The sequence below is a fragment of the Saimiri boliviensis genome, chromosome 11 (genome assembly GCF_048565385.1).
Source record: "Saimiri boliviensis isolate mSaiBol1 chromosome 11, mSaiBol1.pri, whole genome shotgun sequence".
Taxonomy (NCBI): domain Eukaryota; kingdom Metazoa; phylum Chordata; class Mammalia; order Primates; family Cebidae; genus Saimiri; species Saimiri boliviensis.
The window spans coordinates 5171900-5185536 of record NC_133459.1 but is presented as its reverse complement, the minus strand read 5'-3'; the positions used below and the strand labels follow the sequence as shown (position 1 = coordinate 5185536).

General features: G+C 57.7%; 1 protein-coding gene across 3 annotated transcripts in view; it reads left to right on the top strand.

Moving 5' to 3' along the window:
- ACOT7 (acyl-CoA thioesterase 7) overlaps positions 1 to 13637 on the top strand; it is a 118213-nt gene that overhangs the window by 94703 nt on the left and 9873 nt on the right. For all 3 annotated transcript variants that reach the window (XM_039474226.2, XM_003939621.2, XM_039474227.1), the window contains exon 8: positions 7252 to 7436. In XM_039474226.2, the coding sequence (XP_039330160.2) occupies positions 7252 to 7436 (185 nt within the window). The remainder of the gene's footprint in view (positions 1 to 7251; positions 7437 to 13637) is intronic.

Sequence of the window (13637 nt, the reverse complement as noted above, 5' to 3'; positions counted from 1 at the left end):
CATTAAGGGCTCTCACAGTTAGCAGGCTCAGGCCCCAAGGAAGACACTGCCAGGTAGTGTCCCTCTCATCGGCCTCAGCCCGGGGGCCCTTCTTGCTGCTGAATTCAGAGGCTAAGACAGACATGCTATATAAGGTCACATGTTCACAGGTTCAAATTAGGAGGGGGACATCTTTGAGGGCGTTGTTCTGTCTACCTTAGTGGCTAATTAGTCCCATCTGACATAGAGGCAGCCAGGTAGGGCTCAGCCACCTGTGCGCTCTGCTTCCCCTTCCGCCAAGCCCTGTGGACAGGCAGGGGCCCTGGAGGGGGAGAAGGGCCTCCTAAGCCCTGGGTGGTTTCAAGGCAGCAGGAGAGAAAATGCCCCGTCGCCCTGTCCCAGGCCCCTTCAGCCACAGACACTGGGCCCCTGGGAGGTTTGGGAGAAAGGAGTGCAGGCAGTGAGGCTTCCTGCTCCCTCAGCCTCTCGGAGGGTTTGTACTGTAACTAGGGGCTGGAGGGACCCTATGGATTGGGGTCCTGTGAGCACAGCCGAGCCCCGCCTCTTAGACCATGCTCATGTTTGGGGGGGTGCCTGCAGGGTCAGCACAGAACACACAGCCAGACCTCAGTGTCGGAGCTGCTACAACCGCTCACCTCCTAGAGCTCAGGGAGCATGGGAAGGGTTTTGTTTTAAGGCTTCAAAACCTGAAAACATAGAAACTCCCTTACAGATGCTCATCGTACTCAGTTGTACAGCACTGGAAGTGGCTTCTTGCCTAGTGTAAACGTGTCTCCTGAGAAAAAGCAAACCGTAGGGAGTGATTTGTTTAAATGTTGCTTCTCACCTGTAATTCCAGCACTTTGGGAGGCCAGGGCGGGCAGATTATGAGGTCAGGAGTTTGAGACCAGCCTAGCCAACATAGTGAAACCCGGTCTCTACTAAAAATACAAAGATTAGTCGGGTGTGGTGGCTCACATCTGTAGTCCCAGCTATTTGGGAGGCTGAGGCAGGAGAATTGCTTGAACCTGAGAGGCGGAGGTGGCAGACTCCAGCCTGGGTCACAGGGTGAGACTCTGTCTCAGAAAAAAAAAAAAATTCACTTTTTATTACCTTGTATGATTTCTTTTATCTCCTGCAAGCCTCTCCAACAGAGCCTCTGGGGCAAACTCAGGCCCCACCCCAAATTATTGTCCTGGTCCTATGTCATGTGAAATAGTGAATGTGGGCAGTTGACATCAGTGTGGCTACAGAGCAAGGATGGAACCACATGGATTGACTGTGTCTCCTTTAAAAATGTGGAGGAAGTGGCCAGGCACAGTGGCACACGCCTTTAATCCCAGCACTTTGGGAGGCCAAGGCAGGCAGATCACCTGAGGTCAGGAGTTTGAGATCACCCTGACCAACATGGTTAAACCCTGTCTCTATTAAAAATACAAAAATTAGCTGGGCGTGGTGGTGGGCACCTGTAATCCCAGCTACTTGGGAGGCTGAGATGGGAGAATCGCTTGAACGCAGGAGGCGGAGGTTACAATGAGCCACGATCATGCCACTGCACTCCAGCCTGGGCAACAAAGAGCAAAACTTCATCTCAAAAAAAAAATGTGGAGGAAGTTACCCCAAAATGCTCAGGAGGCCTGTGGATCCCCTGATGGAGAGCCACTGTGAGGGGGTCGTGGCTGGGTCTCCTGCTCCCCTGCTTCTCTGAAGCTGGGTGTATATGGAAAGCATTTGCAGATGAGGAAACTGAGGCACAATGCAGTCTCCTGGCCTGCCCCTGCTCAGTGGCCAAGCCTGAATTTAAGCCCAGGCTCCTCTGACTCCAAGGCTGTGGACCTCAGGGCTCCTCCCGTGCGACTGCATAGCCTCTGGAGACTGTGGCCTTGACAGGTATTTACTCCAGGTGCTTGAAGAGTCCTGCCTTTTCTGGTGAGACGCTTTGTCATGAGCGTCTGGCTTCATCAGGGCCCTGGCTGCTGTTTCTGCTAGAGAGGCTCCCAGAGGACCAGGTGCTTCCCTGCTGGCCGCCTTCCCCAGAACTAAGCAAGCACCCACACCTGTGCTAGGTGGGCGCTGATGCCCTGCTCAGAGGGAGATGCTCTTCTTGGTTAATCCATTTTTCTCCTCAAGCTGGTCCCACCCATCTTTTAAATAAACCGGCCACTTCGACTGCAGGCACACTTGGATGCATTACGTGGTAGGGTCATCCCAAGGCAGCGCCTCGGCTCGTGGGCTGATTGTCAGGACCAGGGGATCTTTTTGTTTCCATGGAGCCCTCTGAGTCTTGGCTGCCTCATCTTGGCAGAGCCTGGCACTGCGTGGGGTTGTGTTTGCTTTGGTGGTTTCTGAGACAGGTGCATGGAAGTAGATTTGGGGTTCTCTTCCCTTCCTTGGATGGACCCCACAATGTCCCAACTTTGCCTAATGCCAGGTTCACCACAGGATATGCACCGACACCGCTGGCAGGCAAGGCAAGAGTGGACCCCGCTTCCTGCCCTTCTCGTGCCTTGGGGGAGGGCTGAATCAAGCCAGACCTCAAGGGAAGGAGGCCTGAGCTCCCCTCATCGCTGGGAGGCCCTGGATCGTCCCTACCTCCATGTGACCCAGCCAGGTTTGCAGGGAGTGCTTGTCAGGCCCTGCCTCTGGCTTTCGTATCAAGTCCAGTGCTCCTGAGAGCCACCTGGACACAGTATCTTCAGCTCTCTGATGCATGACCAGCCTCACCCACCTCCACGTTTGGTGGAGGGACACGTGGGTACGGTCACGATTTGGCCAGCAGCCTGGATGGTCCAGGCTCTGACCCAGTAGGAGGAATGACAGGACATGTCAGCACCGTGGAGGAATTGGCAGCAAGGGCGGAGCCAGTCTGGGCTGCCCTGTGCGCAGGTGACAGCTGTGTGCCCAGCACGTGACTGCCCCCAGGCGCTCCACCCTCTTGCAGGGAGGCGGGGAGGTGGACAGGTGCAGGGCTCCGGGACAGGCTGCTCGCAGGAAAGGCACTGAAGTTAAGACTGGAAGGAAGTGCTGGCCAGCAGGGATCAGAAGGGACTGTCGGCCACACTCCCGGGCACTCCTGACCTGGAGCTGCTGAGCATCTGCTCCTGGCGGATGTGGGCCTGGGGCTTTAATGAGGTTCTGTCCAGCTTGAGTCTGTGGTGACCTGGCGTCCCTGTATGACCCATATCCCAGCACTCATGGGCCCCTACAGGGGTCCAGCTAGTCAACAGGGTCGTTATCTGTGAAATAGACAAGCCAACAAGTGTGGCAGTGCGAACAGGGTCGTTGGCTCTGCAGGAGTGGAGGACTGTTCTAGAGGGGGTGCAGGGGAGGGGGCTGAGCCGTCCTGGGCAGCTCCCTGGAGAAGGGATGCTTGAGCTGAGGTACAGAGGATGAACCAGGTCAGGGTGGAAGGAGGGCTTTTCTAGGGGGAGGCCACGGGGGCCAGGAGCTTCACGGAGCTCACAGAAGGCCACTCTGGTGGGGTGTGGAAAGCAGGGAGCAGGCTAATAGGAGCTCTTACAGAGGCTGAGGCCAGTCGCTCATCACCCCAACCCCACGTGGATGGACCTGTGTCCCCAGGGAGGCTTCGGTGCTGCAGGGGGGCCTCCATGTGACCTGGAGGAGGCAGAGAGAAGGATTTGATGTGTGCCTCAACAGCCATCCTGGCGTTGACAAAGTGCCTATAGCTGGAATTCTTTTTTTTTTTTTTTCCAAGATGGAGTTTTGCTTTTGTTGCCCAGGCTGGAGTGCAATGACACAACCTCAGCTCAGTGCAACCTCTGCCTCCTAGGTTCAAGCGATTCTCCTGCCTCAGCTTCCCAAGTAGCTGGGATTACAGGTGTGCACCACCACGCCCAGCTGATTTTGTATTTTTAGCACAGACGGGGTTTCACCGTGTTGGTCAGACCAGTTTCAAATCCTGACCTCAAGTGATGAGCCTGCCTCCACCTCCCAGAGTGCTGGGTTTACAGGCATGAGCCACCTCGACAGGTCTGTAGCCAGAATTCTTCAGGAAGGGCTGGAGCAGGAACAGAGCTCTTGGAGTGGGAGCTGGTCCCCACGAGATGCCCTGGGACAGTCCCTTCCCAGAGGCTGCCTGTGAGACCTTGGTGTCGTGTGGGATGTGCCTTCTGATCCCGGCGTCTGTGAGGCAGGACAGCCTAAGCCAGAGCCCCTGGAAACTCTGGGCTCTCTCTAGGTGACTGGAACTTGTGATTCGTCTGTCAACCCTAGGTTTCAAAATAAGTCCCAGCCTGTGACCACATCAGGCCTCCAGTTCTTTTTTTCTTTTTTTCTGAGTCAGGGTCTTGCTCTGTCACCCAGGCTGGAGTGCAGTGATGCAATCTCAGCTCACTGCAACCTCCACCTCCTGGGATCAAGCCATGCTCCCGCCTCAGCCTCCCGAGTAGCTGCGACCACAGGCAAGTGCCACTATGTCCAACTAAGTTTCCAGCTTTAAAGTGTTTTACTGTTTCCTGCCAGCCAATGTTATAGCCCTTGTCTTGTTTAGAATAATGATGTTGCTCTCTGAAGGGTGAAAAGTCTCAGATTTTGGTTGTAATTGAAAATTGTCCTGACGTTTACGAAGTGTTAATTGTGTTATGGACCACAAGAGGCTCTCCCAGACAGCGTTCTCTTCTCTTTATTGTTACATCTATGCTTTTATAATCAACCTATTTAGTTGTTTAAAATCATTGTTGATTGATGTTAGGAGTTGCTTCAGATTTCTAACATAGTAAAGCCACGAGCGGCCAGGATGTGGCCATGTTGGGTGGTGGCCAAGAGGGGCCTTTGCGGGCAACAAGAGCACGTTTTTGGAGGCAGGGTGATGCGGCTCACGCCTGATTATAATCCCAGCACTTTGGGAGGCCAAGGCAGATGGATCACTTGAGGCCAAGAGTTCTAGACCAGCCTGGTCAACAAGGCAAAATCTCATCTCTACAAAAGACACAAAAATAAGCCAAGGGTAGTGGCGTACGCCTGTAATCCCAGCTAGTTAAGTGACAGGCATGACAGTTGCTTGAACCTGGGAGACAGAGGTTGCAGTGAGCTGTGATCACGCCACTGCACTCCAGCCTGGGCAGTGGAGCAAGACTCCATCTCAGAAACAAACAAAAACACGTTTTCTGTTGCTCCTCAAAACTAAAAGCTAGTGTTCAAAGACCCCGGGAAGCTGCCCACCTCTAGGCAGCGTGCTCATGGCTGACCCCTCATATGTGACCCTGTGGCCGCAGGGAAGCTCCTATTGGATTCCGCTCATGGGAAGGGCTCGTTCCTGCTTTTGGCCTGTGACCCCTAAGAGTTATACATGGTTGTCAGTGAGGAGCATGGCTGGGCAAATGGGGAAGGAGGCAGAGATGCTGGGAGACCCTCAGGGCTGACCCGCTGAACCTTCTAGCTCCTTAGCTAGAAGGGCCTGGCCCATGGCCTGCTGTCCTCCCAGGGTATGTCTTGTGACGGGGGGCACTTTGCATGGGACTCTGTACCTTGCAGCTCACGTAACGCCTGCTGGCGCTGACCACACGGCTCCTTCCTTCTCTCCCGGCACTGGCATGAAGCGCTGCCTGTAAGTATGAAGTTGAATGTGACATGGGTCGTTCTGATACTTCCTAACCACTGTTGCCTCTGGCCTGCTAACCACTCCCCAGCCGCCACCACCTGGCTGCTTTCTCGCTCTAGGTGTCTCAGCCTGCCTCGTGAGGCCTGTCTCAGTAGAGCTAGGACACTGGGGAGTTCCAGAGGCTGCATTAAAAGGTCCCCGAAGCCAGCTCTGGTTCCTGGGGATCAAGTCCCAGCGGCCAGATTCCGGCAGGGATTTCCTTGAGCCTGGCCCGGAATGACGCCACACTGGGCCACTGGGGAGGACGTTCTGACCACAGGGCACCACTTGCCCCGGAAGCCCCTGGGGTTTCTGCAGCCTGGTGGCCAATGACATCATCGATGGTGACATGGCGACATGTCTTCTGAGTCCCAGATCAGCCCGTAGCTATCCCCCAGGCAGGTTCTCTCATGCCTGCGTAGAGGGAAGAGCTGAGCTCCCTGAGATTAAGAGATTATGTCGAGGCAGGAGAGAGGATAGAGCCCATGCTGGGGAGGGTGGTCGGGCAGAAGAGCAGCTCTGGGTCAGGAAGCTTCTGCCAGGATGGACTGTTGTGCCCCGGGGGGCGTGGGGCATATGGAGAGGTTGGTTAGGGTTGATGGGGAGAGAGACATGAGGACAATGTATGGGAACAGGTGACTTTGGACTTTGTCATGATTCACAGGGAAATGGGGCTGGTGCTTTGAGCGTGGGGACTCTAGCCGAGGGGTATGATGTCCAGCAGCCCAGAAAAGGAAGCTCTGGTCCCGTGGGCAAGACCAGTAGGGCCAGAAGGGAGGCCTAGCATGCAGTCACATATGATTCAATCCCACCAAGGGGCATGGGCCGTTGCCCTGTGTCACTGGAGCCTCTGGGGGCGGGAGTGGCTGTGGAAGGTGATGCAAGGCTCTGTCTTGGTGCTTGGAGCAGTGTAGGGGGCAGCTGTGGCTCTGAGGGGCACCAGCAAGGACAGGGAGTGGACAGGGCAGGTTGCACGTTTCACCTTGACCTGAGGAAGGACAGAGCCAGGTGACACCCAGAGCTCCTAGAAGGCAGGCTGCGGCCTCCCTGGTGGGGCACAGTGGCTCTGCCTTTTGGCGGGTGCTGCCATTCCCACCCCCGAGGGCGGGACTGGAACTCATGGCCACCAAGATCCTTCAGTGCTGAGTTTCTACACAGATAAATCCGCTCACTAGAAAAACATTCGGCCAGGCGCAGTGGCTCACGGCTGTCATCTTAACACTTTGGAAGGTTGAGGTGGGCAGATCATAAGGTCAGGAGTTCAAGACCAGCCTGGCCAACATGTTAAAATCCCGTCTCTACCACAAATAAAAAAAAAAAAAAAGCTGGGCATGGTGTCATGTTCCTGTAATCGCAGCTACTCGGGAGGCTTGAGGCAGGAGAATCACTTGAACCCAGGAGGCAGAAGTTGCAGTGAGCCAAGATTGTGTCGTTGCACTCCAGCCTTGGTGATACTGTGAGACTCCGTCTTGGGGCAGGTGCGGGGAGAAAGATAAAAGTTCATGGGCTACTAACGACACATTCTAATAATTCTGTTATTTGAACATCTAGTAGTCAGCCAAGCCACTGCTTCCCCTAACCAAGTGTCTGTGTGCTGGTCTCAGAAACGCCAATGCCCCCTGCCCGGCTGTGGAGTGAAGGCCACCCTGACCCCTGCCCTCCCTCCTCCACAGGCTTCGTCATCACCATCTCGGGACGAATGACCTTCACGAGCAATAAGTCCATGGAGATCGAGGTCTTGGTGGACGCCGACCCTGTTGTGGACAGCTCTCAGAAGCGCTACCGGGCTGCCAGTGCCTTCTTCACCTACGTGTCGCTGAGCCAGGAGGGCAGGTCGCTGCCCGTGCCCCAGCTTGTGGTGAGTGCACGTCCCTGCCAGGCGGCCCTAGGGTCCCTGTGCTTGGGCCTCCAGGGGGAATCTGTGCCTGCCTGAATCCTATAGTCCTGTCAGTGGGGGTCAGAGTGGAGCCGGGCCTGGCCATTGCCCAGACCAGTGACCTCGGGCCACGGGGCTGATCCGTTGAGGCCTCGAGAAGGAACGTCTCATAACAGGCGGGGAGGCCTTTGGGCTCTACTCCCAGGGCCCGTGGGGTGGGGCTGGGCAGACGGGACAAGAGAGGCCCCTTTACAAGCACCTTAGCATGGATCCTGCCTGGGGCGTCCAGGTCACCTCTGAGTGTGGTGCCTTGGGGTTCCCTGGCATTGTGTTTGAACACTGGAGGGAGATGAGGACCATGCACCGGGTCCCCCAGCCACTGCTGAAGGGCCTGCTGGGAAGCGGGAGGGAGGGGTGGGCTCCCTCCAGGCAGCCCTGGCCCGAGGGTCCTACCTGCTACAGACTGAGCCTGGCTGGTGGGCTCTCAGGCTGGGGTCCCAGCTCCCCTCGCCTTTCTCCTCCTTAGGCAGCGCAGGTGGGGTGGGTGTGTGCTAAGCTATACACGCTTGCTCACAGGGGCTGCTGCCCCCAGGTGTCCGTGTCCCATGAGCCCTGCCACATTTGAGAGCTGGTAGTTTTCTGTCTGGTATGGACTCTGTAGGGTCACAGCCATTGGCAGGGTTCACGTGGCCCAGAGAGGCAGCTTCCCTGTCTGTCCTAAGAACAGAGGCTCCCCATTGTGGCCAACCCCAGGGGCTCTGCAGCCTTTGGGCTGGTCCTGATTCCTCTTTGAACCAGCTCTTGTGTCTGTCACTGAGGGGAGCAAGAGAAAAGCAGAGCCAGAGGAGCTTCCTGCCCCTCCGGGTAGCGAGGGGGGATGGTGCCCGCAGGCCTCTTGGGAGCGTGGTGCTCTGGTGGAAGTGACTGGCAGGCAGGCACCGCAGCCCTGCGAGGCTGAGCCCTGATTCCAGAGGTTCTGGAGGCCCCTGCCCTCGTGGTGTCTGCTCCCCACACAGATCTGAGAGCATTTGCTGCTCAGCCTGCCAGAGAGGAGCGTGCACCGAATTCCTTTGCAGCAAACACACATTGCATTAAAAACCCAATCCTCCCAGTTGAGGCTGAGACCCCTACAAGCCCCTCTCCCAGCCCTGCCCCTTCCTGGAGTGGTGGAGCCCATGCCTCACCAGGCCCCGTGGTGGCAGTACCAGGCGTGGTGTGTGAGCTGACAGGCCCAGAGGTACCCTCCCCTGCCAACTCCAGGACAGCTGTTTGCTGGAGTTGGGTCCTGGCGTCTCCCAGGCTGAGTGGGCTGCATAGGGGAGCGGATGGTGAACCTGGATGGGAAGGATGAGGAAGACTCAGCCAGGCTGAAAGGAAGGCATGTGAATGGTGGCTAGGCCCAGCACGACACTAACACAGTGCCTGTGACCCACCCTCAGGCAGTGCATGTCACCAGGCCCCTCTCCTGCCTGGGGCTTACAAGGCACACTCCCCTTCTGCTGGAGGACTGCTCCTGCCTCCAGCCCCACCGCCTCTTCTGTGGCAAAGCCCCCCAGGCTGCCACCCCACCTCGTCAGGGCTGGCTCTGCTGCCTGCTCTTTCCTCCCTCATCTGTCGCCACCCCTCCCCATTTGCTTATAAACCCACCCACCTTGCCCCGGCCCATCGGCCCTTGGCAGGATGGCGTCCTGCCTCCCCGTCACCTGGGCTGGTCTGCAGTCCATCCTCAGCCCCTGACCCCGCTGTGAGGCTGTGGCCTCCTTTGTCCCTGACCTTCAGCCTTGTCTCTGGTTCTCCTCCCACCTTGGATACGCCTTCTCTGAACTTGCCTGCTCTTCTCAGCCGTGAAGTATGGGCTCCGCTCTCACCCAGGCCCACTCTCGTCTCCCCCGCTGGACCCGACGCCCCTCCCGCAATGCTATTCAGCATGGCTGCTCTCCGTGCTGAACCCCCCACCTCACAGAGGCTAATTCCCGTAGCTCTCTCCTTCCCCACCCCCGACCCCTTCCTGCCTCCTGGATGCACTTTCCCAGCTCCATCTACCCTCTGCAGGCAGCGTGGACAGATGAGAGGACACGCCCTGTCTGCTGGCCGCTCCTGGCTGTAGCACAGCTGACGAGGCCCTTGGTGAAGCCTGCGCTCCTTGGACAGGGGACTTGTAGTGTCTGTAGGGACAGTCTGGCCTCCCCGGCCACCACGCAGTCCCCTCACCCTTGGCTTTGGGAGGTCCTAACCTGTGCCCCTTCTGTCCTGGGGTTGTCACGTCCACGCCTGTGTGTCTTGTTGACTCCCAAACTGACTTGGCCAGTGCTGCCTCTCAGCAGGGTTTCCAAAAGCATCTCAAATACATTTTGTCCCAAATGGAACTCATTATCCCCCCGTAAAACAAATTCCTCTCCGCCTCTGCGCTGCTCTGAAAGTCTGGGGACCCAGCTGGCTCCCCCCCACTCCCCCATGCCCATGTCCACCCAGTGCCTCTCCACGCCTCTCTCCCGAGTAGCTCTTACTGCCCTGTCCCCATGGGCCCCTGCTCAGTCCCCAGCTGCTCCCTCCTCCGTTCCTGGTGCTCTCAATCTGATCCTTCACTGCAGCCCAGGGAGCTGGTCCTCAAAATCCGAAGCCACTCCCTCTCCCATCGAAATGCGCGCCGGCTCCTCCATGTCCTGGGCGTGGGTGCAGCAACCTGACTCCCACCTGGTGTCTGTGCATCTGCTGCTCCCGTCTGGACCACCCTCCCCAGACCCTCCTGGAGCTACAGCATTTCTTAGGCATTTTCTCCTTAGAAGGGCACCCACAACCACTCTAGAGAAACATTACCTCCACCACCCCAGACCCCCTCCCAGAACTCCCTGCTACAGATGCTGCGTGGACTGTCAGGCTCACATGTCCAGGAGCAGATGCCCGGCCACCCAGGTCAGCCAGAACTCCAAACTTACGAGCTGTGTGGCCTTAGGCATGCACTTCCTGTGTGCCTCAGTTTCCTCACCCACCACGTGTGGTGGGTGAAGATGGGGGGCCCTTATTGTCTGCTGCTGTTCACCTGTGCTCCCTGGGGCCCCTCACCCTCTCAGAGGGAGGAGAACACAGTGAAGATAGAGGAAGTTCCATGCTGTCCTGGGTCATGAAGAAAGCAGGAAATGAGGGGATCGGAGTGTGCCAGGGGATAGGCGCAATTTTAAATAAGTTCCTTCCCAAAGAAAGTCTCAGCGGAGACCTGCAGTCAGGGAGGAAGGCAGAAGCTGTCTTGTGGGGACCGTTCAAGTGAAGAGAACAGTGAGGACCAAAGGCAGAGCCACTGTCTGTAATTGGGGGAGCTTGCGGACAGTGACACACCCAAGGCTACCCGGCTAGGATGGGGCAGGGCAGGGGGTGGAGGGTGGTGGGAGTCTGTGGGGCTCATGCACATGGGTGTAACAGAGGAGGGTCCAGGGACCTGTGCTTTGAAAAGACTTCGGTACAGGTTGATGGGGTACCCTGGAAGGTCTTCCATCCAATAGCAGCCCCTGAAAGCTGAAAGTAGGGGGGCATCCTTCCAGGTTGGCAGTGGCTGCAGGCATGGTTGGTGTTCCCTCCCCCGGCTGCTCCTGGCTGGACCGTGCACATTGGATGTGGGGTCAGCATTACTCGCACCTACCCCAGCACTCGGCTGGCTCAGGGAGGCCAGCGCAGCGACCACGAGGGCCGGCGATCCGTGTGCTCTCTGGGAGGGGACCTCTGTGCCTCACGTCCCCTACTCCCTATAGAGTCCAACCCGAGAGGGTTCAGCCTCATGCGGAGAGCAGCCTGTGTCATGGAGGCTTTTGGGGTTCAGCCTGTGACGTTCCCAGAGCCACCTGGGGAGCAGTCCTGGAGCTACCCCTTCAAGAACTCCAGGCCTTGCAGTGGGTTAGAGTGCAGGAGGAGGGCTGGCCATGGGGGAGGGGCTGCACAGGGGCAGGGAAGGGTGCCTGCTTGAATGGAGGAAATGGCGACCTGTCCCTGAGTGTGACCCGTCATGTTGATCCAGCCTGTTATTTCTCTCATTAAAGATGGTCTGGCCGGGCGCGGTGGCTCAAGCCTGTAATCCCAGCACTTTGGGAGGCCGAGACGGGTGGATCACGAGGTCAAGAGATCGAGACCATCCCGGTCAACATAGTGAAACCCCGTCTCTACTACAAATACAAAAAAATTAGCTGGGCATGGTGGCGCGTGCCTGTAATCCCAGCTACTCAGGAGGCTGAGGCAGGAGAATTGCCTGAACCCAGGAGGCGGAGGTTGCGGTGAGCCGAGATCGCGCCATTGCACTCCAGCCTGGGTAACAAGAGCGAAACTCCGTCTCAAAAAAAAAAAAAAAAAAAAAAAAAGATGGTCTGATTCTTCACTGAGGTGTCCTGGGGCCCATGGATGTCAAAGTCAATGTGGATAAAAATAGCCTCTGGCGGGGCAGGCTGCCTAGAGAGAGATTTGCAGCCCTCACTTGGGGCCAGCCCGCATGAGCATGAGTTCTGGGCTGGGAGCACATGTGTGCTCCGTGCGGTGAACCCGTGTGTGCATTCTGTCCCTCCAGATGTGCCCCGGCGGCCCCTCCTCCTGCTCCCAGTCGCCTCCCTCATCCCCACGTCAGCTTTCTTCAGCCTCCTATTTTTAGCTCCATTCCCCAGGGCCTGGCTGACAGGGATGCAGCCTCTCTGTTCGGAGTTGCATCTCCGTGAATATTTAATGCTGGGGGCTGCTGCACCCGCTCCGGGCAGCTGCCAGCATCTCCCGGTCTCATATTAGAAGAGGCCAACTCAGTGCGTGGAGCCAGGCCTCCCTCTGGCAATGCCCTCTGACCTTGGGCTGACAGGGGCTGGAAAAGTGGCCTGTGGGGAGTGACGGCGGGTGGTGGGCGGCAGCAGACAGGTGTGGGAAGGCTTTTCAGGCTGCAGGAGGGTCAGAGCCCAGTGTGTCTGCCAAAGCAGAAGACATACCCGGTACCTCGGGTGGGGCTGTGCTTGCCTTTGATTTCTGCAGGCTCGGGGGTTGTAGTCCCTGCAGGCCCAGGGAGTTGGGGCTGTTGGCTGAGAACTTGTGGGTCCCAGCCTGGGCCTGAGGAGGAAGTGCAGACAGGGCGGGGCGGGGGGCTCACCCAGGCTCCTGACCCGGGAGAAGACTAGCCCGTTCCAGGTATGCCATGGCTCTGGGGTCTAAGGGAGCGTGGTGACCTCATGCTTCTGGGCACACTGGGGAGGGGATGTCTTGTCAGATTAGCTGAGGCTTCTGTTGCACACACTGCAAAGATGAAGGGTCTTTGCAAAACAGGCTTCCAAACTGGAGCGAGCCTGCCCCCTTCCCAGAGGGTCTCACTGGTGCTCACAGACCCACGTCTCCCAAGATGGTCAGGGCCAGGACTCAGAGCCTCTCTTTAGCCGCTGAAATGTGTTCTGGGTGAAAGCGACAGGCAGTGAGGAAGGCGGGTACAGCTGTCTTTACCTGGCCTCTTCGAGCGGCCTCATATGTAGCCAGGGGAGTTCCGAGAACACAGGGAAAACGCGCACTTATATGCTTGTCTGCTCTGACGTGCCCCAACCTGGAAGAAACCCCGAGGCCCACAGGCAGCTTCATGTTGAGGGAGCCCCGTGAGGCTGGAGGCCGTTCTCAGCAGGTTACTTTCTGGTTAGGAAGACAGGGCAGCTGGGTGTGCAGGCTGCTGCCTGTCTCCTGGGGGGTGCCAAGGGACTGGAGGGGCCCGGGGAGGCTCCCTTTTGGATGGTGCCTGGGTGCAGGTCACTGGAGCAAGAGCCTTCAGGGAACGCCGACCCCTCTGAGAGCTGGCACATCTGCTCACAGATGCATCCCATCCCCAGACAGGAGGCAGGCACCGGGCAGGGAGTGACTCACCAGGGGTCACGCGGCCAGCAGGCCCATCTGGGACCTCACTGGCTGGGAAAGGGTGCCACTCGCCGCTGTGATCAGATGCCACTGTGCCCTCTCCCCGCCAGGCTCTACTGCTGGGTCCTGGGGGGAGCCCAGTGTGAGAACCTAAACCCTGGGAGTCCCATGCGCTGCCCACCGCATTCAGCCCGGGGCCTTTGCTTCAGCCCCAGATGGTCTCGGGACCGATGCTGGGCAGGTGACTGAACCTTGCAGGCCCCCCTTGAAGTGTGGGGGTTGAGGCACATTTTAGTGCGGAAGTTTTCCGCTCCAGTTTGATTCTTTTGCCTC